Source organism: Anarhichas minor, unplaced genomic scaffold, assembly GCF_050575085.1.
Source record: "Anarhichas minor isolate MPS153535 unplaced genomic scaffold, ASM5057508v1 ptg000073l, whole genome shotgun sequence".
NCBI classification, from domain to species: domain Eukaryota; kingdom Metazoa; phylum Chordata; class Actinopteri; order Perciformes; family Anarhichadidae; genus Anarhichas; species Anarhichas minor.
In genome coordinates this window covers 6,739,472-6,764,554 of record NW_027466519.1, presented here as the reverse complement: position 1 = coordinate 6,764,554, position 25,083 = coordinate 6,739,472, and the positions used below count along the sequence as shown (strand labels likewise).

Here is a 25,083-nt window from a genome sequence, read left to right as displayed (position 1 = left end):
TTGTGTGTGCATCTGTGCCAGTGATTTCCAGTACTTTTGGTGTGTGTGTGAGTGTGTGTGTGTGTGTGTGTGTGTGTGTGTGTGTGTGTGTGGGAGTCTTTGTATAAGTGCCAAATCGGTCCAGCTGGCATCAGTCTTAGCTAAAGCCGAGGCCGCTGTATCGGTCGCACACAAAAACACACACACATAGTCGACCACATTCCCATTCTGTACGCCTGTAATTATCAACCTCTTCTGCATCGACTACCATGTTGGCGTGTATTCAGCGCTGGTCTATACACGCCTGATTCAAACCCTTCACCGCGTACACGCTCCATTCTCCTCCACACACGCTCGCCACCAAACCCCTCCATCTCATCTTGTGCGGCTGCACCGACCCGCAGAATGTAATTACACACTAACCGTGGTTTGATATTTAGACTGGCTGAAGATTTAAGGTTTTATCCAAGAAGAGGGTCCGCGTGGTTAAAAATAGTCTCAAAGTGGTCCACGCAAGCTCGGAGGAGAGGCAAGCCCATTCAGGAGCTGGAGGGGAAATTAGCTTTGTTGTCTACGCGCCTTCGCGGTTGCTGCATTTTTTACATTCATCAGACACCTTTTTCCACAGCCAGACATGCTCGGTTTGCGTATTAGGATGATGGGTCGGCTACCTGCCGAAGAGACCTGTCATGTACTGATCAATCCCTGGACTGCATTTTTCAGAGCTTTGATGTCAATCAAACATACGTTTTAACACGTGGGACCAAAGATGTTATATGAGGACAATAAAGGGGGGGGGGGGGTCTGCGATATTTTTTTTCCTTAAACTGTGTAGCAGATGTAGGGTTAAGGCTTAAAGGGACAGTTCACCCCAAAATCAAAAATATGCCGATGTCTCTTAACCTAGGCTACTCACTAAAACAATCTAGATTGCTAAATAGCACTACAGGTAAGAGGATAAATATGTATTATTGATTACAGGCTGAACTGTGCCTGTTAAGACACCTGCACACATAGACTGTACATAAGAAGTGGACGAGGTCATCACCCACTGGTTTGTGCACCACCAACCTTGCCTTGAGTTTGGTGATCTCGCCGTCGCCATCTTGGATTACGGCCACCGCCATGTTGTTTTTTTTGCAACCAATGAACAAAAGTTAACATATTTGGAATTCAGATGAGTGGTGTAGAGACGCCGTATATACGGCTCTGGTAGCGGCAACGACCTGTCATTCACATGGTAGCCCCGCCCTAAAGCATACTCTGCTTTATGGTCTGTTTGAATCTAAATGGACCATCATTTACAAAATGAACATCATGCTGTATTGAAGAAGACTTGAAACTAGAAATTGAGACCATAAACTCATGTTCACAATGTTTGGCAAGGCGGTTATTATGTGGCCACAACACTTCTTTAGCAAGCAAGTTGCTAAGTTGCTAAGTTGACACCATTTTATGGTTGAGTGATACAACGATACGGCAATACGTATATGTCAACCGTCAGACATTTTACCATGCTGTTTATGAGAGACGATGTGTACGACCGGATTGTTTCACAAGTTTAGAAGCTAATTGTTGACCAATAAAAAGCTCAATCATCGTCAGACAATAGTCGCTGGGTTCCCAGATTGCATTTCAGCCAATGCGTTCCGCTTCTTTTGCTCTCCACACCAACTGCATTCAACCACAGCCTGCTTGAACGTGATTGGTCAATACCACTCGGACTACAAACGGAAACCAGAACGCTTCCAATACAAAAATCTTGCCCGCTGCCTACAGACTGCAAATGAATGCAGTTATTATTAGAAAGTTGAGGGCATCATTAGCTGCTTGCTAGCCCGCACCACACAGTTTCTATGGCGATTTTAGGGGTTTCTTTGTGGTTCCAGGACTCGTCTCTAGAATCACTCTCTATGTAATATAAACTGCCGTCTAACTTCTTATTTTTTTGTCCAAATTCTCAATGTGAAATGTACAGTATGTACTTCATAAAGTACTGTATAAAATGTTTACAATGGAACAGAACAAAATACATGTACACTACTATCTGCTAACAATTCCACAATGCGTCCCATTTGATAGATGAAAAGAAACTACAGTGCCGTTGAAAAAAACTGTGGTCTCTAGATGTTAGGCCACCTGAGAAGTGTAAAAGTGAAACTAAATCTACACCTAAAAGAACGTGGAGGGTGAAAGTGTTGTTCCTTTCAAAGCTGGAGCTTGTAGCATAAAGAGGTTTCTATGCATTGCAGGCATAGCAGATGTCTGTTTTGTTGTGCTGTGAGAGCAGTGAGCAGAACACACACACACACACACACACACACACACACACACACACACACACACACACACACACACACATACACACACACTGTGAGTACTCTGATCATGAAAACTGGCTTTGACTGTTACTGCTGAACATCTTTTCCTGTGTTTCCTTAACAAAGTGCAAATGAATGATCCTTTAAATGAATGAAAGAAAGATTGAAATTGACTTTTTATAGAAATACGTCCCTGTTGGGTAATAGAATCCATCAAAATGCACAGATATATTCCTTATGAAAGAGTAGATTCAATTGTTATTTCAGTGGGACAGAATGTGTCCACGTTGACTTAATGTATCAATTGATAAAACGATAATCAAACAATCCATTTTAACAGTTTATTTCACCACCTCATCAGAAAATGTATGTTTCGTCATATTGCACTGAAATAAATGGCCACATTTTAAAAGAAAAGAGTGAATGAATAAATTAAATCCAATTAATATCAATAGTAGTTTAAAAAGAATGGACGAATGAATAAAAGAGAGAAATAATGAATGAGGTCATCCTGTCATTGGTCATTTCATGGAGCTCTTTTTTTCCATCAACAGTGGAAGAAGCTTTACGTTTAGTAGCCGGTGCTTTCAAGTGAAACTAAAATGAATGACTGGATGAATTGAAAAAGGAATATATAATCATACTAAATGAAATGTTGTATGTCAGAAATAATTTGACTTTATATCAATGAATGAATGACGCTTTTATGAAGCCACATTCGTTGGGAAACTAAGTTAAGCAATGGGAATGAATGAATGAATGAATGGTTCATTGGTTTGTGTTGTTTTGTATAGTTTGTCGTTCCCTCTTCATGAATGACTCACCTGCTAACCTTTTCTTAAGTAGTAAATGAGCGGATGAATTATTTTCCACTCCTCCGATGAATGGGTTGTCACTAAAGACATGGATCTGACTCCCCCTGCTAACTGCTCCCTCTCTTTCCTTGTCGTCCTGCAGGTAAAACAGAGAGGAGCTCGTACTCGTACGGCAGAGAGTCCAACCCGCACTGCCACCAGGTCAGTCCCACTGCCAGTGTCTTCTTTTAGAAAGGGTGTGCGCTCAGTCGCTCTCCTCTGTCCTTGAACTTTTTTGGGGGATTTGTTGAGGATGTTCAGTCTCAGGGACATTTAAGCACCGGACTCTTTGTCCCCCGTACTGAACCATGAAACCGGGTCAAGTCGCCAAACAGGAACTGGAACTGATATGAAGCATCAAGGACAGACCGAAAAAGGAATTTAGCAATGTAGCTGTTTTTGTCTGATTTTAGCTTGTAGCTTGTAGCTTGTTAGCGTATAGTTTCCTCACTGAAAGCAGAGAATGTCAGGCGGAGCAGAGTGATTTGCTGTTGATCGAGAGCCGCTGGTATTTGAAGATTATTTTTTGGAAATGTAAACACAGTCTGGGAGGTTGTACATACAAACATCAACCTCCCACTGCTCTGTTAGTAACCACAGCCTACCAGCCAACGGTCAAGTGTGGTTTTAGCTTGTCAAATTCCATTGGGTTTGATTGGATGTTTAAACTCAAGATGCAAGGTTGGATCAACCTCATCACACCACAGACTCTGCCGCTTGCTGTGTATCATGCCTGCAGTGGATTCATGCAATCTTTCATTTAGCAATGAGGATGTGATTTTTAGCCCAGAATCACCATATTAGCATCATCTGAATTTTGTAGAGAAAGTTTCCTTTAAATTTGGCCGATGCAAAAGAAAACAACGTAACTTTTGTGCATCAGGAACTCCATCGCGTTGGACAGATGCAAGAATATTGCCATGTTCCATACTGTTGCATCTCCTCCCCAGTGTGTGGCATTCCCTGTTTACCTCCTGCGTCTGTGGTTCCTTCACAAAGGCTAGAGTCTTTTCTCATAAATTTGCCACTTTAATTTTAGAGACTTAAATCTCTGAACCTACAATACCTCATATGCCGTCATAAACAAGAAATAACTGAAAGATTAACATAGGGAGACACAATTATAACTTGGAAAATGCATTTTTGTCATGTTTGTGTCCACCTTATGAATATAAGTTCAATATTCCACCTACACCAGCAGAAGATCCTGCTAGGGCCGCGTTGATGAGTTGAGTTTTCGGGCCGAAAAACCAAAATGTTTAGCAGAAAGAATCTAAAAGATGTTACCAATTTATTGTGGGTTTGTCACAACAAATTGTCATCCATTGCATTTGTCATTTCATGTCTTTCGCTTGTCTGCAGATGTTGGTGCCTGCAACTTTTCTCGCGCCTTTAAATCATGCAGGTAGCAGCACAAACAGGTGTTTTGATTATTTGATTATTTAGCTTCATATGCGTCAATCATCCTCTCCACGACTAAAAACAACAGCTGTCACATCTTTCTGTTAAATGTATTTTGATGCCTTCCAGAGAGATTCCTAACTTAATCACATATTCCCAACTTCATAAAACTAATAATTATTCATTTTTACTTCAAGTCTAATTCCTTTTAAAAGGAATATTTATCGTCGGCGGTGGCGCCAGGTGTTATGAGGACTTTGGTAATAGCTGGGTTTTTGAATCTGCACTGTGATCTTCCCGCTCAGTTCTCATGGACCATATGCATCCATGAGAAGATGCAGGTTGATAATTAAGAGAATATACAGATGTTGGTGTTTGATTCTGGCGGTGGAATATGAAACGGAGAGAGGCTTGATGTGCTCGCTGTAATTTGATGACCTCCTTCTGGTTTTTGAAATTCAAAAAAATCGCATACGAGCGCATGCTGTTGGACAAGTTGACTGAGTCTGATGTCATGGATTTATTTTTCTTCTCGTCTTGAACATCTAGTAATTAAAGCTTATCAAAGAAGTGCATTTCCGTGCTTATGAAAATCAAAGCTGTTCTAAAAGATGCTGCTACATGTGCAGTGCTAGATGTTTGGCTTTCACATCAGGGGAATTACATCGTGTTATTTAACTGCTCAATAATTCAGAGATACAAAAGTTTCTACACAATACGCCTTACATAGCAGCAGAATTGTAAGTGTGCGTACACTACTTTGTGACAATTTGAATAGTGTGTGTGTATACGGCAAAAGATGTAGTTATTGATATATTTTTATATAAATGAAGATTTATATTAGTATAGTATAAACAGGGGTGAGATATCAATCTTCATTAAAAAAATGACCTTGGAATCAGTATATTTGATATCATGCCCCTCCACATTCCAAGAAGCCATGTCACGTCACGGCTAAGCCATTTAAAAGGCAATTTCTACTTTCGATTTCTACTTGCACCACTTTAGCAATCAAATCTTTATCTGCAACAACTTGCCGCAATACTTGTCAAATTGGGATCTGTTCACAATGCCGGATTGTTGGTGTGAATGGCCCAAGTTGAGATCTGGTCAGTTAATTCATTAATGTACGAGGTTTATCAGACTTCGTGATAACTGGGCCAAGCCGACGGATACGGGGGTGCCGGGAATGAATACGAGAGTCCGGTGCGACTCCCGCTGCGTTTAATCGTGTAGCGCGTCATGGTGGAAGACAACCAACGCAAAATCTGTCAAGCTCCACGACGTTCTGATAAAAAGACTGACGTGTCCGACTTTCTTTTTGTCTTCTTCTGTAACGACATGGTCTCTGGCGTTGACCCATCTGAGCACAGAGCTCTAACTATACACGACTAAAACCATGGAGAAGTGAAAGAGGAATGCTATTTTGACTGTTTGACTATTACCTTTGAGTAAGGTGCATTATACCAACTTGTGTGACATCCCCCTCTGTACACACACACACATACGTATGCTAAACACACTCACCTTCTTTCTACCGACAGGGGACAGCTTCACCACAGGGGTTGAGGGTCTGTCTTTTAATGTTAGAAACTAACTTTACGTTTGTTGACTAAATGAGAATAACGTTTCAAACTGGATCCACTAGACTCTATGTCCGAATACAGAAGGAGAAGATGGAAAGTGGAGTGAAAGAAAGCTAAGGAAAGCAGCCCAGTGTTGCATTTGAAGGACTTGAAGTAGTTATTTTCCGAGGTTAACAAGACGGTCCTGTCGTTTGGTTTTGATCTTTTCCTTTCTGTTACGAGGACTGGATTTGGCGCTGACAAACAGACACACACACACACACACACACACACACAGTGAGCGAGAACATGCCGTACGCGTTTGTTCAGCAACTTGTTCAGTTCAGCCTATCGCGTATTCGACCTCGCATTTATCCATTTATTAAGGCATTCACTCATACTTTATCTATTTGTTGATTTCTGGATTCGTTAATGTTTTCATACATCTGTTTACTCAAATACTCCTGAGTTTGTCCATTTATTGAGTCACTGTTTTATGTTTGCTTGAGATTATTGAGATTACTCTATTAGGTGTAAATATGTTCAATCATCCAAGCATTGATCTTTCTGATCACTCACTCCTTCATTCATTTGTTCATTTATTCACTTGTATTCTTAAGGTGGCCTGTTCACTTATTCATTTATTGAGTTCAGGCATCTGTCAATTGGCCTATCTGAGCACCTGCTCATTCACTCATACGTTCATTTTCCCACTAGGTGGTTCCTTCATCCATCCATATATCCTTTCATGGATCGATTCAGACTCAAGGAATCAAGGATAATTTGTTGGGTGATATGTTCATGTAATCATTTACAAAGCTCAGCCTGCTGTCTATCCAATCCCTCCATCTGAACACTCGCGTGTTTACACATTCATTCATTTATTTAAATGTGTCCTTTCACCAGTCCATCCATCCATCCATCACCAACTTGCTGATATTTTATTTTGAACCACTACTCACATCCAGCTGTGGCCTTTTGTGAGGCTACAACAAACTGTAGAGGACAAAAATATGAAATAAATCAAACATTACTGCCTCACTGGCCACTTTCCTACTGGGCTGCTGTCAAATTATCCGGTTACACAGTCTGAATGGCCCCTGATGGAAATTGTTTGGAAATGGCAGATAAATTTACATGCTGGGCTGAAGTCCAAAATCCTCTGGCTTCATCCTCGGCCGTTAGTGAAAGAAAAGCACTTAGAGGGGAGGATGAGCTTGCGCGCTACCAGCGGAAAGATTTCCAATGACCCCAGTTTGTTCCACAACTCTGATCGAATTCAATACATTTGTACCATTGGTGTTTTGATGTGATTTAGGTTTTGGTTCCACATTTCGGCTCTTTTAGAAGGTTTAACTTTTGACTATACACACCGTAACATTGATATTGTGCTCAGTCACAACCTCAAATCTGCAAATCATCTCCAGCTGAGGTCCAAAACATTTAGCGTGATAATTTGGATTGAACTTCCGTTTCATATTCACTTTATTATTCGGTCGGACATTGTGTTGATCTTATCGGATTTCCTGTTTGGGGGGATGCTTAGGTGTAGTGTGCCCTAACCAATCAGCACTGACTGACGATGACTTTTCAGTAGAAGTGGTTGCTCGGAGCAGTTGATATTTCCCACATTGATAGAAGAAATATGTCTACTTGAGAATTGTTGATTCACAAATATCTCTACCCATTCTTGCCCCCAATAAAAAAGCTATGTTTGGCTCAATTGTTTTAACAGCCTGGGAAACAGCTGGCCACAAAACCACACCTATTAAAATCACTGAACGGATCTATGATGTGGGCAGTGATTCAGAGGTTTACAGCCAAACCCTTTGACCTAATGGTAGAGCTAAATGAAAAGACTGAAGATCACAAAAGTTATTATTTGCAATAATGCCACATTTCTAGTGCATGGTTTGTCACAGCTCTACTCAACTGGGTTTGTATCGTCAAGCGGCGATATTTGACGAGTTGGGAGTGAAGATGTGTTGGTTAGAGCTGCACCGATTGATCGGCTGCCGATCGAAACCTGACTGTATTTAGCTGATCGGCCCGCCGGCCAGTTTCCAATTTACAAATGTTTGCTGGTCGCATTTGTGTGCCGCCGTCGCAGTTAAACGACGGTACACAGTAGCACAGACATTGGTGCATAAGTGCGTGTTTCAGATCTTCCCCTCTGTGTGGTTCAAGTGTCTGTGCGTCCGTCTTCAGGATAAAAAAATGGATGGAAGGACAGTCCAATAGCGCCGCTGGTTCTAGGGTGTTTCCGTCCAGCAGAACAGTATACCTCAGTGTTTATTTTCTGCACAACCGAGCCTTTTTACTTCAGCAGTCGATTTGTATTTGGTACAAACTGACTGCTTTGTTCCAGTGTAAACTGGAAAGCTGACTGGGTCTGACTGGTGATTCTCTCCTAGCTGTTAATGGGTGTTGGGGGCTGGGAAACGTGGCCCCCTGCCAAGGAACGAGCCCAACCCCCCAACAGCTCGCTCTGCTCCCCTAAAAACACCCAAACACCCTCCAAAAACCATCGTCTGATGGCTGAAGGTGGCATGAATACGCTCAACACACCAGGGATGGAAAAGGACTCGGTCTGTTGTTTGAGTTCATGTGGCATGAGGAACAACAGAATTACATTTTTAAACTATTGAACATACAAACATTATGCCTATTTTACTGTACTTCTTGTGCGCACTAGAGGTGCTGTTAATTATTCTTTAGTCTTACATTTTCACTCCCCATAATCTGTATATGTTGTAGCTGAATTACATGTTATGTCTTTTGCTTAAAACAGCAGTTTTATTTTTTCTGGCCACTTCAAGGACTTCTTCTTCATGTTGGCTTAAAAGCTACATTTCAAAGATTTATTCTTGACCTTGGAAACAACAGCTGACAAAACAATATCCCCTTCAGGTCCACTTAGCTGCAGATGTGTGTTTAAGCATATGACATGATATTCATCAGCAGGTGTAGTTCAGCTGTCAGGATCCTCACCTCTCTTTTCCTGATGCTTCATTGAGGGTCGCTCTCTGATCTTCCACAGTGACGGATACTGCACAGAGTTTCACGCTGTAATTGACATGACAGTTACTTTAAAGCTCGGTTGTCACATGTCATGAGCATTTTTACACCTGTCAGGGAGATACTGTTGTTGGGTGTTTTACGAAGAACAATTGCAATTGGTAGTTTAAAACAAGCTATGTTTACGTTTTCCTGACAAGGAACCCCTGTGGTTGTGTAATTACAGACGGTTGGTCCTGAGGAGGACAAAGCTTGACATTGTTGTAGCACCAAAAACCCCTTTGAGTCTCTCTGGTTCCTCTGGTTCTGAGAGAATGGTCCGGTGTACAAAGTGTCTGATTTTTGACACCAGAGATTGCCGTTCAAATTCCTGATTTTTCTCCAAACCTTAACCAAGTGATTATATTATATTAGATTAGGGGATTTGTTTAACCTGCAAACAAACATAAAAGTAAAAACAACTGTTTTTCATTGGCAAATTCACTTTCCAGAGTTTTGTCCTTGCAGTGGGGATGCTGCACAGAAGTAGCGGAAGGACAAGCTGGCATTCAGACTAAAGACATCCCTGCTTTAAAATAACAGTTCAGTTATCAGTTGTGTTGTTGTTTCAGGTACCGGTGAGACAAAGAAATACACCGGTACTGCTGCATGCAGCTCTGAACACATAAATGTCTGAGCCTAGCGGCTAGAAGCAAATGGCGCTAAAAGCGCTAACGATGGCAACAGTGCTGACAGAGCTAACAGTGTTAACCTGGTCTGGGGACGGCACTATCAGTGGCTACCGCTGTATCAATCTTAATGATTTTGCTAGAACCTTCTGCAGGACAAACTTTTTACAAGCACAGTTTATGGATGGACAGATCTCATTCCTGCTCCCCAGAGGTTGAACCATTTAGACACAAATTACTCCGTAATCTTTTCCTTCAGCACCACCCACAGGGAAAACCCGACAACAGTTTTAGCTACACTATCGGTAGTCATCAGTGTGTTGTTTGCTCTTCCCTCCCTTTATGGGGCTTTCTGTGGATTCACGGCTGCTGAGAGTCGTCACCTGAACAGCAGCAGAAACACCCTCATGGGTAGTATAATATACAGCCAGTACACACACACACACACACACACATACGCTCGTACTGTGTGGGATGGGAGAAGATGATCCTGTTTTTCATCATCTCCCTCCGTCCCTCAAATGTTCTCTTCTCTCTCACTCTGTCGTTCATTCAAGCAAAAGCCACTGCCCTGGCTGCACACACACACACACACACACACACACACTCTCAGCCACACCAAAGCGTGCCTGTCATCCAGTTATCGCCTCACAGATCAGTAGGTTAGTCGTGGGCCGGCAGCTACAGCTGAGGCAGCAACAGTCTGGATGTGAGGTTCTGGTGGAATGCATGAAAAAAAAAGCCTTTAGTCCATCTCTCACACACACATACACACACACACACACACACACACACACCCTCCACACCATCACACATCAGTCAGTAGAAAGTGCTGAAGGCTCCGTTTTGAAGCTTTCCGAGAGGAGCTCAGAAGCTGCATTTACCTATTAAAGAAGGAGCACACACACACGCACGCACGCACGCACACACACATATATCAAAGAGCATGTACATAGATGTGTACAGTTTTCCATAACCATACATTAACTCTCGCAAACACGTTTTTTGCTCCTGTCACATTTGACTCTCTGTGGCCTCGTTTTTCTCTGGCTAGAAGAGAAAGATTTATTTTATGCAGTATAATACAGTAACCATGCCATAAATCCTAAAATAGAAAAAAAATGCAAGTTGAATTCCTTTAACAAACAATTGAGTCTAAATATACAACATTTCTCCAAGTGTCCACAAGTGTTACCAATGTTGGGAAAGAAAAGGAGACTCTACATGCTCTACACATTGAGGTATTCGCATTCTACTTACAGCCTCTCTCTCCTCTCCTCAATGCTCTGTGTTCAGCAGCCTGCAGTTCAGTCCAAGTTTCACCAAATAATGGTTCATTTTAGGTAGAAAAGTAACCGTGATAAGGAAAATAAAGACAACTCAACATTTTGGTCTCTGGCGAGTCAATCACAGCTTCCTAGTAGCGTTGAGGAGCGCAGAATATAATGTTTTTTACAGGATCTGGTTAAAGCAAAAGGTTTATTCGGGGTGATTTTTTAAAAGAGACATGTAGAATAAAATGTTTGTGATGAAATATCACAATTTTAAGCTTTGTTTTGGCAGATGTTTTTGGACAGAAGCGTATGATGTGTTCAAGGACCATCACAAAGATGAACATTTTACAATAATGACGGTTTCCCCAACATCTAGCTGTGACAAACGGTGTAGTTTTAGCGATTATTAAAAGAAAACATACTTTCCATCCCGCAGGGGGGTTTTAGGGTTCAGAGTTAACAATATGGACATTTCAAAATATGAATCATATATGTAGTATATGTCATATCAGTAAATTGTTAGTAATTCTCTGTGGCTCCACTCGGCATTAGCCACACCTACACTGCTGAAACAGCGGCAGGTGTGTCATCCAACTTCCTGTTCACTCCTCGTGAGTCCTCAACGAGCTGGTCCTTAAACACTCTGAGGGCTCTCCAAACACACTGACCTCTGACCTCCACGCCTCTCTGATGGTTCAAGAGACTGTGGCGAGAGCGAGTCCTCTGGTTATTACTCTACCCGTCTGTCTTCATCTCTATTTCTCGTCTGCTCGGCCAGGCGTAGCCAGAGGAGATTATGTGTCCGGTCATGTGTGTGCGTCTGTCTTTCCACAGCTAATCTCACATGCTAATGGCCCATCAGGCCCATATAATAATAATAACAACAAGAACAATGATAATGATGATAATGTTAATTATTATTATAATAATAATGGTAATAATTGTTATTAGAACAATAACAATAGCTATAACAATCATAAGAATAATACATATAATGCTAATAATTAATAACAATAATAATAATTTTTATACGATTAATTGATTTCCAAAAAAGGACTTCTTTTTACTGTTTGCAGATATTTCTCTCAGTGAAACTTGCCTACCAACAGAGCAGAACAGGCCTTTTACGACTATGTTAGGGTCCATTATGCTCATGTTGAAATCTCACAAATACAAACCTTCTCGTGAATAGGTGGTATTCATCAGGCCCAAACGAGCGACTTGCACGAGGCCTTCCTCCTTTCCTCGGTGACTCCCTTTAAGGTGTTCACATGACAAATAAATCATGTCATGTGGAGTTTAATTTCTCTGTTTCGTTTCACTCCATCTCTCTCTCTCTCTCTCTCACGATGCTATGTTTCCACAGATCTGTGGAATGTGTCTGTATGAAGGCAAGGCATTACTCTGTGTGTGTGTGTGTGTGTGTGTGTGTGTGTGTGTGAGTGTGCGAGCGACAGTCAGTCCTCATGGTCCCTGTGCGTGGGCTTTACAGTGGAATCTGGTTACCGAGGGTTGTGTGCGTGCGCGTTCATCATCACTTCATTCCGTCTGTCCTCCGAGCCCGTCCCCATTGGCTGTTTTCTGACCAATGGCGCGGCAGCAGGAAGTACAAGCCCCCAACAGCTGGTCTGAAGTCCAGGAAGAAAAAAAAAAGAAAAAACAAGGGCAAGTCAAAGACTGTTTACATGGAAGGAAATAATAATGAAACCACAGTTTGTCCTCACCGGCCATATCTTTATCATAGCGTTGTATCGGCCATATTATATGAATGCCCACTCTGGGATCATTAAAGGCTTCTCTTATCCATCCAGCTATCCATCATAAATAACTCTCCTCTTACATCCACTTTTTGCAACTCTGTGTGTGGTGAGATGTTCCTCTCACAGCTGCTCTCCAGCTCTGAACACACACACTCTCACACACACACACACACACACTGATCCAGCTGCTCGTCGCTCTCAGGAGACTCTCAGCCGTCGTTTAGTCTCATTTGCCGGCCGAACAGATCGACACTATTTTATATGCCATTTTATTTGACTATCGATCACAAACACACCACACTGCCGGGCTCACGTGTGCCGCTTACGCGTTGACGCATCAGCTATGACAGCTGACAGATTGTGCGTGCTATCAGTTATATGCACGGGACCACCCGGTGCTGTTGTGACGTGATGGAGCTACTGGGTTCCTTTGGTTATAGTTGTAGGGAAATATCCACTACATCGATCACACAGTTTTGGCACCTTAAAGGATCTGATAATGTCATTTTCAAGTCAGATGAAATGATTGAAGGAAAATCATAAAGACTTTGTGTTTAGGCTCATTATTAATGGCCATGGCTACGCTTATCTCAGTCCTGGGCATTAGGAGTAAAGATCAATCTCCAACATTTAAATATGTCATGTAGAAACAAAACATCCATGAGTGCCATGAAAACATGGATGATTTCTAGTGAAGATCAAGTTGATGAACTACTAATCCGATTGCCATGTGTATAATTTGCTGGGTAAGAATGTTTGCAATGTACGTCTTTGCAAATATGAATGCAATGAATATCTACGTTAACGCTTTTAGTCAGAGCCAGTGAGCAGAGTGCACCATGAGGTTGATATTTGTGTAATAACTTCATCCGCTGACTTTTCATTTTGCACGGTCATTAGTCATAGTTTTAATTTGTCCAATACTTTGGTTTATAACCAAATACCATATAATAAGAATTATTTGCTTGACCATTTCACTTTTTTGTGGCTTTCTTACAGATTTTCATTTCATACCATGTTTTTTAATACAAATGTTATGCCTGGAATAAACTAAAGAATTATCATTGTAAAAATGTTTGAGACCCCAGACATAACTACAGATTTAACCCATCTTTAACGTGTTCATTGTGAGAACCCACAACAGGCGATTCAGTCACGATGCACAACCACATACTGAATGTTTGTACTAAATAATTCTAGAGTGGCAATTCCAGTTCCTGATTCTGACTCACAGAAACCTGTGCTAACTGCTAACGTGACCTATCACGTCGCGATCACAGCTGATGAAAGAGGGCAAAGTCATGTCATCCACGATTTTACTGTTTTAGTCCCAATCAACGTCAGCTTGGCTCATTAGCACATCAGCATTCTAGCACGGTAGCTAACGTTAGAAAGGTACGAGCATGCAACATCCAGTTAGTGGACTACATTACATTACATTACAGTCATTTAGCAGAGTAGGCAGTCAGCTGGCTCTTTGTGGCATCAACCTGAGTGACTTACCTCTCTCCGACGGACTGCATGCTCTTTCCATTAGCTGGCAGAATTCCTTCTTTCTTTCTTTCTTTTTGTTGCAAAGTCTGACCTTCTGTCCAGGTTTCAAGTTACTCCATAGAGATTTATGTAAAGTTTTGAAGGCAGCACTCTCCACGTTAGGACATTGCTAGTCCGACTTAAGGATCTGAAAACATGTGCTATTACAGCCACACCGCCTTTTAACATGGAAAAACAAGGCGTTGAGAGAAATGCCTTTGTTTTTGTCTGGAGTTACTCGGTTGTGAAAAGGTATCGGATCGATTCGTGCAGCAGTTGACTCAGTGTTTGTTTTAACAAGTTGCCATCGGTCTCGGCCATCGTGAAGTTAAACCAGGGAGCTACTCTCTATCTCTTAGAGAGAAGTTAACCCTCTCCCCTCTCTGATGTGTCTAACATCAAACAGCATGCTGCCTGTCTCACACACACACACACACACACGGAGAAACACACATAAACTGCGAGTGAAGAAAAACAGCTGGTAACAGACACAGAACAGAACTGAGCTGTCAGGCCTACACTACAGAGCTGACACACACACACACACACACACACACACACACACACTTACGTAGAAGTAAACCGGTCTTGATCCATGAGATGTGGGGAAAGCGAGCTGATATTTTTCATGTGTGCCTCCTTCATCAGAGCTCAGTTCTGCAGGACTTCTTATCTGTGACAGATGAAGCAACAACTTCCTGGATCCCACAGGCCTTGAACCTCCTTTAAACAGGAAATATATGCAACCTAGGCCTTGGACATTTTTGGAAATGAATGCGTGGTCTTAAAGTGACAGTTCAGCCCAATATAAAAAGAAATACATATAATAAATATATTATACATGTTTTCTATTACCCATATTCCCAACATGCTCACAACCAGATCTATCTGTGGAATACCCTGAGTAACTGGGTCATGATTTCTGGAAGGAGACATTGCTGTTGTGTTTTTCAAATGCAGTTGTTTGGCGCTTTGATCTCCAAAAACTGAGACCATACATTTTCTCATAGACTTCTATACAAGGAAGGACTTTTTATTACAACCAGAGGAGTTGCTCCCTGATTGCCATTAGAAAGAATGCAAGTTCAAGGCACTTCGGCTCCACTTTTCAGAACCGGAGGTTGCTGTCTGGTCACTTTGTCTGTCTGCATTTGTTTCGGCCTCCTGGAGGCAGCAGAATAAAGTCGGAAATGCGACGTTGACACATCATCACCTTTCAAGCTCCTCTCTTTTAGCTCTGTTTTTGGTCTCCACCACCTCCTGAGGGAAATGTCTGTCTCTTTCGCTGCTAAATGCTCCAAATGTCCACCAGCGCTGCTCAGAAATATGAACGTCCATTCTGTAAATCTTTATTTCTACACTCCGTGTGTGTTTGTTCCTGGTTATAATGACTAAAATGTCTCCACAAACTACAAAGTGAAGGCAGCTGGGACTAAGGCATGATGAGAGCGATCAGTTCAAGATGGCACCGCAGGGAAGCCTATTTCTCATTCTCTTTTCATCTCGCTTTTCATCTCCACATATAAATCTGTCTCTCCATCTATCATTCATTCACTTCCTGTCTCCTCCCCATTCTTTCCTGATTATCCCCCCTTCCCTTCTTCCTCTCTACCTTTTCTCTCCCTTCTTCCCTCCCTTTCCTCACAATGCCTCTGCTTCAACCTCTTGTTTTCCTTTTCCCTTGTTCTCTCTCTCTCTCTCTTCTTATTCTTTTCTTTTTCGCTCTCCCTCCTCCTTTTCGTCTTCACTCTTACCCTCTTTCCTGTCCCTCTAACTTGATTCCTCTTTTCTACTTCCGTCCTTTCTACCTTTCCCTCTTTTTTGCCCTCCCTAGCTTCTGTCTCCTTCCCTATCTCTTTCCTTTCCTCCCTGTTTTTCCCTTTATGTGTCTCTACCTCCCTCCTTCATTCTCCCCCTCGTCCCCTCGTTTGTACTTCTCTCCTCTGTTTTTCTTCTGTCCTTCTTACCTTTCCCTGGGGTTAGGTTAAAAGGGGTTACCCTCAACCAGTCAATTCTTCCTTCCCTCACTTATTTCCCTCCTTCCTTCCCTTCCTCTCGCAGTTCTACCTCGTCCTCCTTCTCTCCCTATTATCTTTGTTTCTTCTTCTCAACTTTCATCCTTTCTTCTTCCCCTTCAACAATCCCTGACCCTTTCCCTCCCTCCTGCTCTTCCTTCATCTTTCAGTCCCTGTCATCTGTCCTTCTTTTGCCCCCTCCTTCTCTTATTTCCTTAATAACCACCCTACTTCCATAACCTCTGATTCACTTCCTACTTTTCTTTTTGTCCTCTTTTACCACCTACTGCCTCTTTCCTTATCTATTTCCTTCCCTCCATTCTCCCCTCTCCTCCTCCGTCCTTTCCTCTCCTCTCTTACCCCCTTCGTACCCTGCTCACTTGTCTTCCGAGTTTCATTTCTTCCCTTCCTACCGTTCTGTATTTCTTCCCTATGATCCACCGTGTCTCCCCCTCATCCCCCCCCCCCCCCCCCCCCCTCTCCTCTTTCTAATTGCGTGCAGGAAGCTGCCAGATATTGTGAGGTGTAATGTGCTGTCTGATTCCTCTCTTAGTGTTCTTAAATGATCGCTATTTATTTGTCAAGCCAAGCGTTGAACGCTAATTAAGGAGGAATGCTTTGAACTGCTTCGGGTGTGTGTACGTGTGTTTGAGTGAAGTGTGTGTTATAGGGTGTGTGTGTGTGTGTGTGTGTGTGTGTGTGTGTGTGTGTCTGTGGAGCGGTTAGAAGACGGAGGAAGTTGTCATTGGCAAGTCGATCCCTTGTCGCTTCGAATGCTACTGCAGGCAGATATGTTTGTGTGTGTGTGTGTGTGTGTGTGTGTGTTTGCTGTTATCTGTCCCTGAGGTTTTATTCTTGCGCTGACATCATTCTAAACACACACAAATACACACACATACACACACAAACAGCAGCTGGTGTTTCAGAGACTCCAATGTGCTGATGTTATTGGCCGTCTCTATGTTAGTGTTGTCGTGGCGGATCTGTGACCTGATTGGCTGACTCAGACTTTAACTTTTCATAATCGGCTCAGTCTTTACCCTGGATGTCATCGGTTGTTTGAACATCCTTTGTTGACAACGTAAAGCTAATTGACCCTTCCTACATCCCGCCCCTTTTCGCTCTGTGCTCCAATAACAGTTGTGCAGACTTGGAACTTGGCAGGAAGTCGCTCAACTTTCCCTCAGATATTAGATTATACTCAGATATGTTACATCTGTTCAAGGGTAACGTTGCTAAGGAAGTCACATTACATTGGTGTCACAGTCTTCACGGACACATTGCCTTGTATGTAGTCATTTTGTAATGATGTTAGTGTTCCCTGTGGAAAAAAGTAATAGTGTTTCCTGGCACCAGAGTCCCTTTATTAAACCTTTAATTGTACTGCAGCAGGCTCTGACAGTCAGCCCACCTTAAATCCTGGTTCTGGTTCGCCTCCCTTCCCTGCTGCGGGCCAAGCTGTACGTCCTGGGAGACTATACTAGCAATACGCCCAGGCGAAGCAGCGAGGCGAAGCTCTGCTCCTGGCTGGAGGAGGAGCCGCTGCTGCCCGGCTGCGGAACTATCCACCTCTCGCCTGAGCTCAGACTGACCGTGAACGTATGCTTCCACATTCGCTGGTGCCCAGAAACGATCCGACAAACACTGCAGCGCCCGGCTAAACAGAACCGACATCGCCATGTTTCTTTTTTCTCAAGCTTGTCCAAATTAGCAACAGTAACTAAGAGGGGGGTGAGACTTAGGATCGGTCAATTTTCACTGCAGAGGGAACCGAACCTCAACCCTTGGCAGTGCTAGTGCCTTGCTCAAGGGCACTGACCCTGTAACTGTAGCAGTGATACATCTTTAATTCAGGGTTTCTTGTCAAAATGTTTGGTTTGTTTGGTATTTTCTAGTAAGTAGTGAAGTAGATGCTCCGAACTGTTAGATTTGCCATAAGGAGTCACTCCTTCTCAGCCGTCACCATGAAGCAGTCAACCACGGACATGAAGAAATCTCAGTATCTGACGACGCTTACCGATAATGTTGTGTTTCAGGATCACTGTCACGTTTTCCCATCTTTACATTTTCCGTTTTTACATTGTATTAAGATTTAGTTGCCAATCAAATACACATTTATTTTCTTTATCACAAGCAACCTTGAAGACCGTTGTACTGTCGCACCACCAGTCCTCAGTGACTCAAAATCTCTTTTTCAAGGGAGTGTTGGTCAAGATGAGCATCAAGCATTTCACACAAAGGAACTAAATGACTTCAAACAAAACAGGTGAAAAATAAAGTATAGAATGATTGATTCAATGGTTTTAGTGCATCACAAAGGGATACAAACAGTATAGTTTCACCATAGTGCTAAGAACAAATGATTAATTAGTTGATCAGCATGAAATGAATCACAACTGAACTTCCATAATTAAGTCAAGAAAGAATACATGTGAGCATGTCCTGCTTTTCTCTGGTTTATCTCGTAAACTGAATGTCTTCCATCCTCACTTTGGGCTCTGAGAACCTTTTTCCACTATTTTAGTCGTTTAACACAGTAAATGATTAAATCGATGTGTCAGATGTAACCCTCGATGTGTATAATATCCGATGTGTGACGGGCGGTTACAGTGATTTGGCTCCGTGAGTCCAGTTTTATTCGTTCGTCTCTGCTGGTTCCTTTCTGTTTCTGTTAGCAGCCTCAGGGCCTCGCTCCCTCAGGAGTGTGTGTGTGTGCAGAAATGTGTACACATCTGTGTGTGTGTCAGCTGGAGCGAAGCTGGCGTACAGGTGCGCCGCTGCCTCGCCAGCATTTCCTGGTAATTAATGACTTCTTCCTGTCCTCTCTCTCTCTCTCTCTCTCTTTCTCTCTCTCTCTCTCTCTCTTTCTCTATCTCTCTCTCTCGTCTCTCTCTCTCTCTCTCTCTCTCTCTCTCTCTCTCCGTCTCTCTCTCTCTCTCTCTCTCTCTCTGTGTCTCTCATAGTGGTGGAAATTGATGACATCTGAGTATTTATTTTTTTTAGTCGGGGACAGAGGGTTGAGGTATAAATTGAGGAGTGGGAAAACGAGGGAGGGGGCAGTAAAAAAGAGGAAGACAGAAAAACAATCATGTTCTGTTGATAAGAAATGTCTCTTTCGTTGATTTAAAAGTGAATATCCTGGAAGGACAGTAAAGTGACGTGATACCAAAGATACCACTCTCACGTCATGTGTGTTAAAGGGGTAGTTTGGATCTTTTGAAGCGGGGTTGTATGAGGTTCTTATCCACAGTCAGTGTGTTATTACCTACAGATGGAGGTCGGCCCGCCTCCGGCTTGGAGAAGCACACAGGAGTTACCGCACGGTGTTTTAGACACCTAAAAGAAAAGCCCCACCAAAAAGTTCCATATCAGTTAAAGTGTGATGCTATATTTACAATACATCCTCCTGTTTACTTTGCCATGAGACAGCCCTTTCCGACTGGGAACTGAAGCCACCAAAACTGTAATTTTACCTCGCAGAACACGGGACAGGGAGGTTGCTGGTCTACCCCTTGCAATGGAGTCTGGTAGCTTTGCTGAGAGCATAGAAAACCACTTCAGTTCCCCCGTCGGAAACATAGACTGTATAGCTGTCCCATGGCAAGGTAAGCCGGCCAAAATATTCCAAATATGGTTCAACTTTTGCTGCCTCCCCCGTCCACAGCAGTACGTTGCTTTTCCCTTCAAACTGGAGTATGGATGATTATACCTCATATACAACTTCACATCAAAAAGACCCAAACTATCACTTTAAGTAGAAAGCTAGAGTCAGGATGTGGTTAGCCTAGCTTAGCATAAAGACTGGCAGCGTGTATGGAGAAAGCTAGCCTGGCTCCGTCCAAAGCTGAAAAAAATACGCAGACCAACATCTCTCAAGCTTACCAAACTCCCATTTTATATTTCACTTGTTTGATCTGTAGACAAAGAGAAATGTAAAAAAGAAAGTCAACCGTTTTAGGGGGACATTACAGTCATCCATTCGTCCTAAAAACTTTTTATTTTGTTCTTTTCAAGTCTGTCTCCCTTTTGGTTGCTGCTCCATCTATTTTTGTCATTTGTTGCTCTTTCTCTCCGACCCCGTCTTCTTCAGACTTCCTGTTCTCTTTTTTTCTGTTTCTCTTTCTGCTTCTTTATACCCCTCTCTCTCTCTCTCTCTCTCTGTCTCTCTCTCTCTCTCTCTCTCTCTCTCTCTGTGTCTCTCTGTCTCTGTCTCTCTGTCTCTCTCTCTCTCTCTCTGTCTCTCTCTCTCTCTCTCTGTGTCTCTCTCTCCCTCTCTCTCTCTCTCTCTCTCTCTCTCTCTCTCTCTCTCTCCCTCTCCCTCCCTGGTAATCTATCTTAGTTAATATCATCTCTGTGAGCAGCTGGGTACCGAAGCCCAGTCAGCTCTGTGAGAAACAGACCTGTGTGTGTGTGTGTGTGTGTGTGTGTGTGTGTGTGTGTGTGTGTGTGTGTGTGTGTGTGTGTGTGTGTGTGTGTGTGTGTGTGTGTGTGAGAGAGAGAGAGAGAGAGATGAACAGCATCAGAGAGAGACAGAGAGAAGTAAAACAGAAGCAAGCGAGGAGGAGCGAACCCACAACAGTGTGTGGATGGAAATATACTGTATATATATACGAAGATACATATAATTATCTTTGTGGAGCTACGCAGAGCAGGGAGTCATGGTCACTGTAGGTCGCCGAAGAGTCGGCAAATGCAGCTCTCGGACCAGCTGATTGGCCGAACACATTCCCCGGTCCCCTGAGGAGAAACCCTAACGACTCTGGGGATCCCTTGCCTTTTTTTCTTGGGAATGTTTCTAACTGAGTGAAATGACACAAGTATCTAAGTGGCCTCCACGTTAAGAGCTGGTTGAATTCCCTAGATGCTGAGGAAAGGTGCTTCAATGAATCCTTTCTCGTCTCCTTTAGCGTAGGCAACACCGGACCATCCTTTACCAAAACGAAAGGAGATAATGACACAATTCCTGGCGAAATCACCCACGTCATAGCTCAGTGTGTCGGAGTGCAGTCGGACTGTTTGAACACCGCAGCCGTCTTTTTCCTAAAACCTAAGTGAAGATTCTCCCTCACATCCTTCCTTGACCTCATGACATTTACTTCGGGTTAAAAAAATAAGGAGTCAGGAAACAACACTAGACGTCATTTTTCGGCCTATGCGACCGCAGCACTCATCTAGTTTTAGGGCAGGACAGATGACGTGTATCGCTGCTCTCTTTGACTGTGGCTGCTGCACTTTGAACCAGGTCTAATTAACTTGCATGTTCCACTTGTCACTTGTAAGAGGTCTCTTCTCTTAATGCACGTCAAATGTTGCTAGGTCTGTTTTGGACCGTTGGAAACCTCTATTTCTGATGACAGCAGCTACACATCTTGACTTAACTGCATAACAGAAAGCCTGTGTTGAAATATGTGATCATTTACCAGACGGGGGGGATCCATTGCATTTTGGGAAATGTAGGAGCCAGTGTTTTTGGAGCTTCACCCATAAAGGTCAGGATAGCTGGGCCTCTGCTGCTTTTTTTACCAATCTTTCTCCCGCTGGTCATCCAACTTTATGCAAGTGAAACACTTAATTGCTAGAATACTCCTTTAACACAATCGAACTATCTATTCAATCTTGGTATCCGTAATAACAGAATTGTATTGTGCAGATAAGTGTGTAATGAAGTGCGATTGGCGAGAGACGACGAGACAAGCAGGTAAAGAGAGACGGATAGAGAGGGAGTGAGAGAGAGAGAGAGAGAGAGAGAGAGAGACGGACGGGTATTTTGCCTCTCCTCCAGCCTCGTCTGGTTGCCGGGGTGACCGGTCTGGCCCGGTCTGGCATCGATGCTCGAGTGCGAGAAGAAAAAAAAAAAGAAAAGAAAAGAAAGGAAAAGCGCCACAATCAATGAGACCTTTTTTGTTTTAGTGGGAACCCCCTTTTACCCCCAACGACACACACTGAAACACACACGGACAGAGGAACAGGATGACTGAATCAGTGTGTGACTGTGTGTGTGTGTGTGTGTGTGTGTGTGTGTGTGTGTGTGTGTGTGTGTGCCTTTTGTGTCTGACTCCCTCTCCATCTCTTTGTGTGTGTGTGTGTGTGACTGACTTTATTTAAGACAAGGGCCCTTTTGTTTTAAGCCGGAGAATGGCTCTGAGGCCGAGGCTGGCCCTGTAATTGGCCTACTTAGGCCCTGCTTAGCATGAGAAAAGCCTTTACTTGGCCCGGCAGTGCCAAGCTAACTCTTGTTTTCGGAGGACGGACGCGACTGATCAGAATTCAGATTAGCCCCCGAAAAGCATCCATCCATAACACCCCCATCCCCCCCTGCAAGTGCACTATCCCCCTTTGCTTTAAACACAGTGCTCGCTAATTACTTAACGAGAAAGCTGGGAAAAAAGTCTACTCTTTAACGGAGTAGTGGTGGAGTCTATTTAAGGGAGGGGGGGTGGGGGTTGCAGGCTCTTTTTCACCTCTTCCCTTCTTGCTAAAAAAAGGGAAAAAAAACCCTCTCCATCCTTCACTGTGTCTTTTATTCTCGCGCTCTCTTCCCTTTTTTCGAATCAGCCCAGACGCCACTTGTTGCCGCCGAATCATTGAACTTAATTAGCGGGGACAATGTGTGAGCGGTTTGCTAAGTTCGAGCCGTAAACAGAGTCACAGAGTTAGAGGAGGGAAGAGGCAGCAGGGAGGAGAAGTAAAGACTCTGAGCCGCGGAGGAGCCACCAAGTGAAGTGAACGTTCTCCACGCTGAGCGGCATGAGGCGGCTCCCACGGAGGTAAATACTGCCGGTTCATTTTGTCGCTATCGGCGAGGTGTCGGAGGTAGGCTCGGTTCCTGGACGTGAGACGGCTTCTAAATCAAATCCAAGGGGAGGGGCTATTTATTTATGTATTTGTCTCTCTGATGTTGATCTATCTGTCTGTTTTTATGTTTTTTCTGCTTTTGACCCCGCAAAAAAAATTGTTAGTTGAATTTAAATTTTTGTCATTGTCCATTTTAATGTCGTCATACTCACACAGAAAAGGAAATTTCAATTTGATTAAATGACTTTATTTTGACATTGGCAGATGTGGACTTCCATACATTTACACATGTAATGCTAATACCACCAATTTGCTTGATGTATGATGGGTGGGAGTGGTGGCAAAGATAAATATAACACTTACATTCATGCTATTGTATCATCAGAGACGGTTGTATGATTGCATAGTAGGCCCCGTGAGGGTTAAAAGCACTGTGTATTGACAATAATCTTCAACAAACTTGACATTCCGCAGCATTACTAACATTCCAACCGTGTTCAGCATCACGACAAGTATTCCAGAACATTCTTCTGTCAGCATTCAATAATAACTGTCTTCCACTTAACCGACATACTTTGGCTCAACAATGAACATTCTGATCAGCATCATCCCAGTTATCCTCAATGCTCCGATTGGGACCAACATCCCAGTGATTCTGTTTGCTCTCAACATTCTGATTATGGTCGACATTTCCTTCCACATCCGCTAATCAACACATTCAAGCATTCTGGGTAATTGTTACAAATAATTCCAATATTCTCAATTGTCCTCAACATTCCAGCTTCCGTTCACTTTTCAGCTCAACATGCTGAAAGTTGAAAGAATCAGTACTCTCCAGTCCAGTTATTGTCAACATCACTTTTAAGCATCCTCTGCATTTCAAGTAACGTTCCAGCAATCAATACTGTATTTAATGTTTGGTATGTCAGACTCTCCACACGACTCTAAACCGACAACATTTCAAGCTGCCTCAAGATTACAAACTCCAGCATCCAGACTACAACGACTATTTTGGATAACTCCCCAAAAAATGTCTGCCTCAACATTCTAGTAAAGCAGCTGAACTCCAACACACTGAAAAATCTCCTTGGTTGCGCCGAGTCACATGATCGTTTTAAAGGATGTCAGGTCATCTCGTATTCCGTTATGACTGGCTTGTCTTCAAATTTAGAAATATGTTTTCTTGCTTTGGTCTAATTCCTTTGTGAAAGAATGTTGCGTCCTTCCTGGTCTTTGAGTCACAAGGTCACGTGATTGACAATCTCTCTCTCTCTCTCTGTTTCTGTTTCTGTCTGGTTCGGTGTCTCTCGACCAGTCGGTACTGGGGGGCGAGATGGGTTTGGGGAGTCCCGGCGCAGCATCGCCCACCAAGCCGGCCGGTCAGTACTACCAGCACTACGGCTCCAACCCGCGGAGGAGAACGCTGCCTATGGACGCCATGGGTGAGATGCCGCCGACACACTCGCATGACACGGACCCCATGAACGCACACGGAGAGACGCAGTGACGTCATTAAGCTGCTTTTACTCTGCTAAAACCACACCATCATCATTTCAATACTTTTTTCAATGAAATCATTCCCTGTATTATCGCAAATCATATCGCAGTTGCAATATCGGTCAAAATAATCGCAATTAGTTGTTTTTTTTCAAAATGTTTCAGCTCTAGTGTTGATTCAAATAAATGGTCAGTTGATAAATGGGCTGGACAAAATATTAGAAACATAATGCAATTCAGTAGCGCCTTACAACTCAGCCTCCATAATTACAACAAAATGAACTGAATTAGGTTGAGCTACGTGGACCTATAAGCACCCGCATCGTAAAAACACATTCAAGACATTTGTTTTAGAAATCGCTGTCAACCCCATCAGCATGTCAAGCACCCCCACGCTGGGCCA

At 43.1% G+C, this 25,083-nt stretch overlaps 1 protein-coding gene across 5 annotated transcripts in view; it reads left to right on the top strand.

Annotated features, from left to right (window-relative positions):
- The window catches only part of tcf4 (transcription factor 4), a 212,568-nt gene that overhangs the window by 95,325 nt on the left and 92,160 nt on the right, over window positions 1-25,083 (top strand). For all 5 annotated transcript variants that reach the window (XM_076079918.1, XM_076079917.1, XM_076079916.1 and 2 more), the window contains 2 exons: window positions 3,258-3,316; window positions 24,499-24,625. In XM_076079918.1, the coding sequence (XP_075936033.1) occupies window positions 3,258-3,316; window positions 24,499-24,625 (186 nt within the window). The remainder of the gene's footprint in view (window positions 1-3,257; window positions 3,317-24,498; window positions 24,626-25,083) is intronic.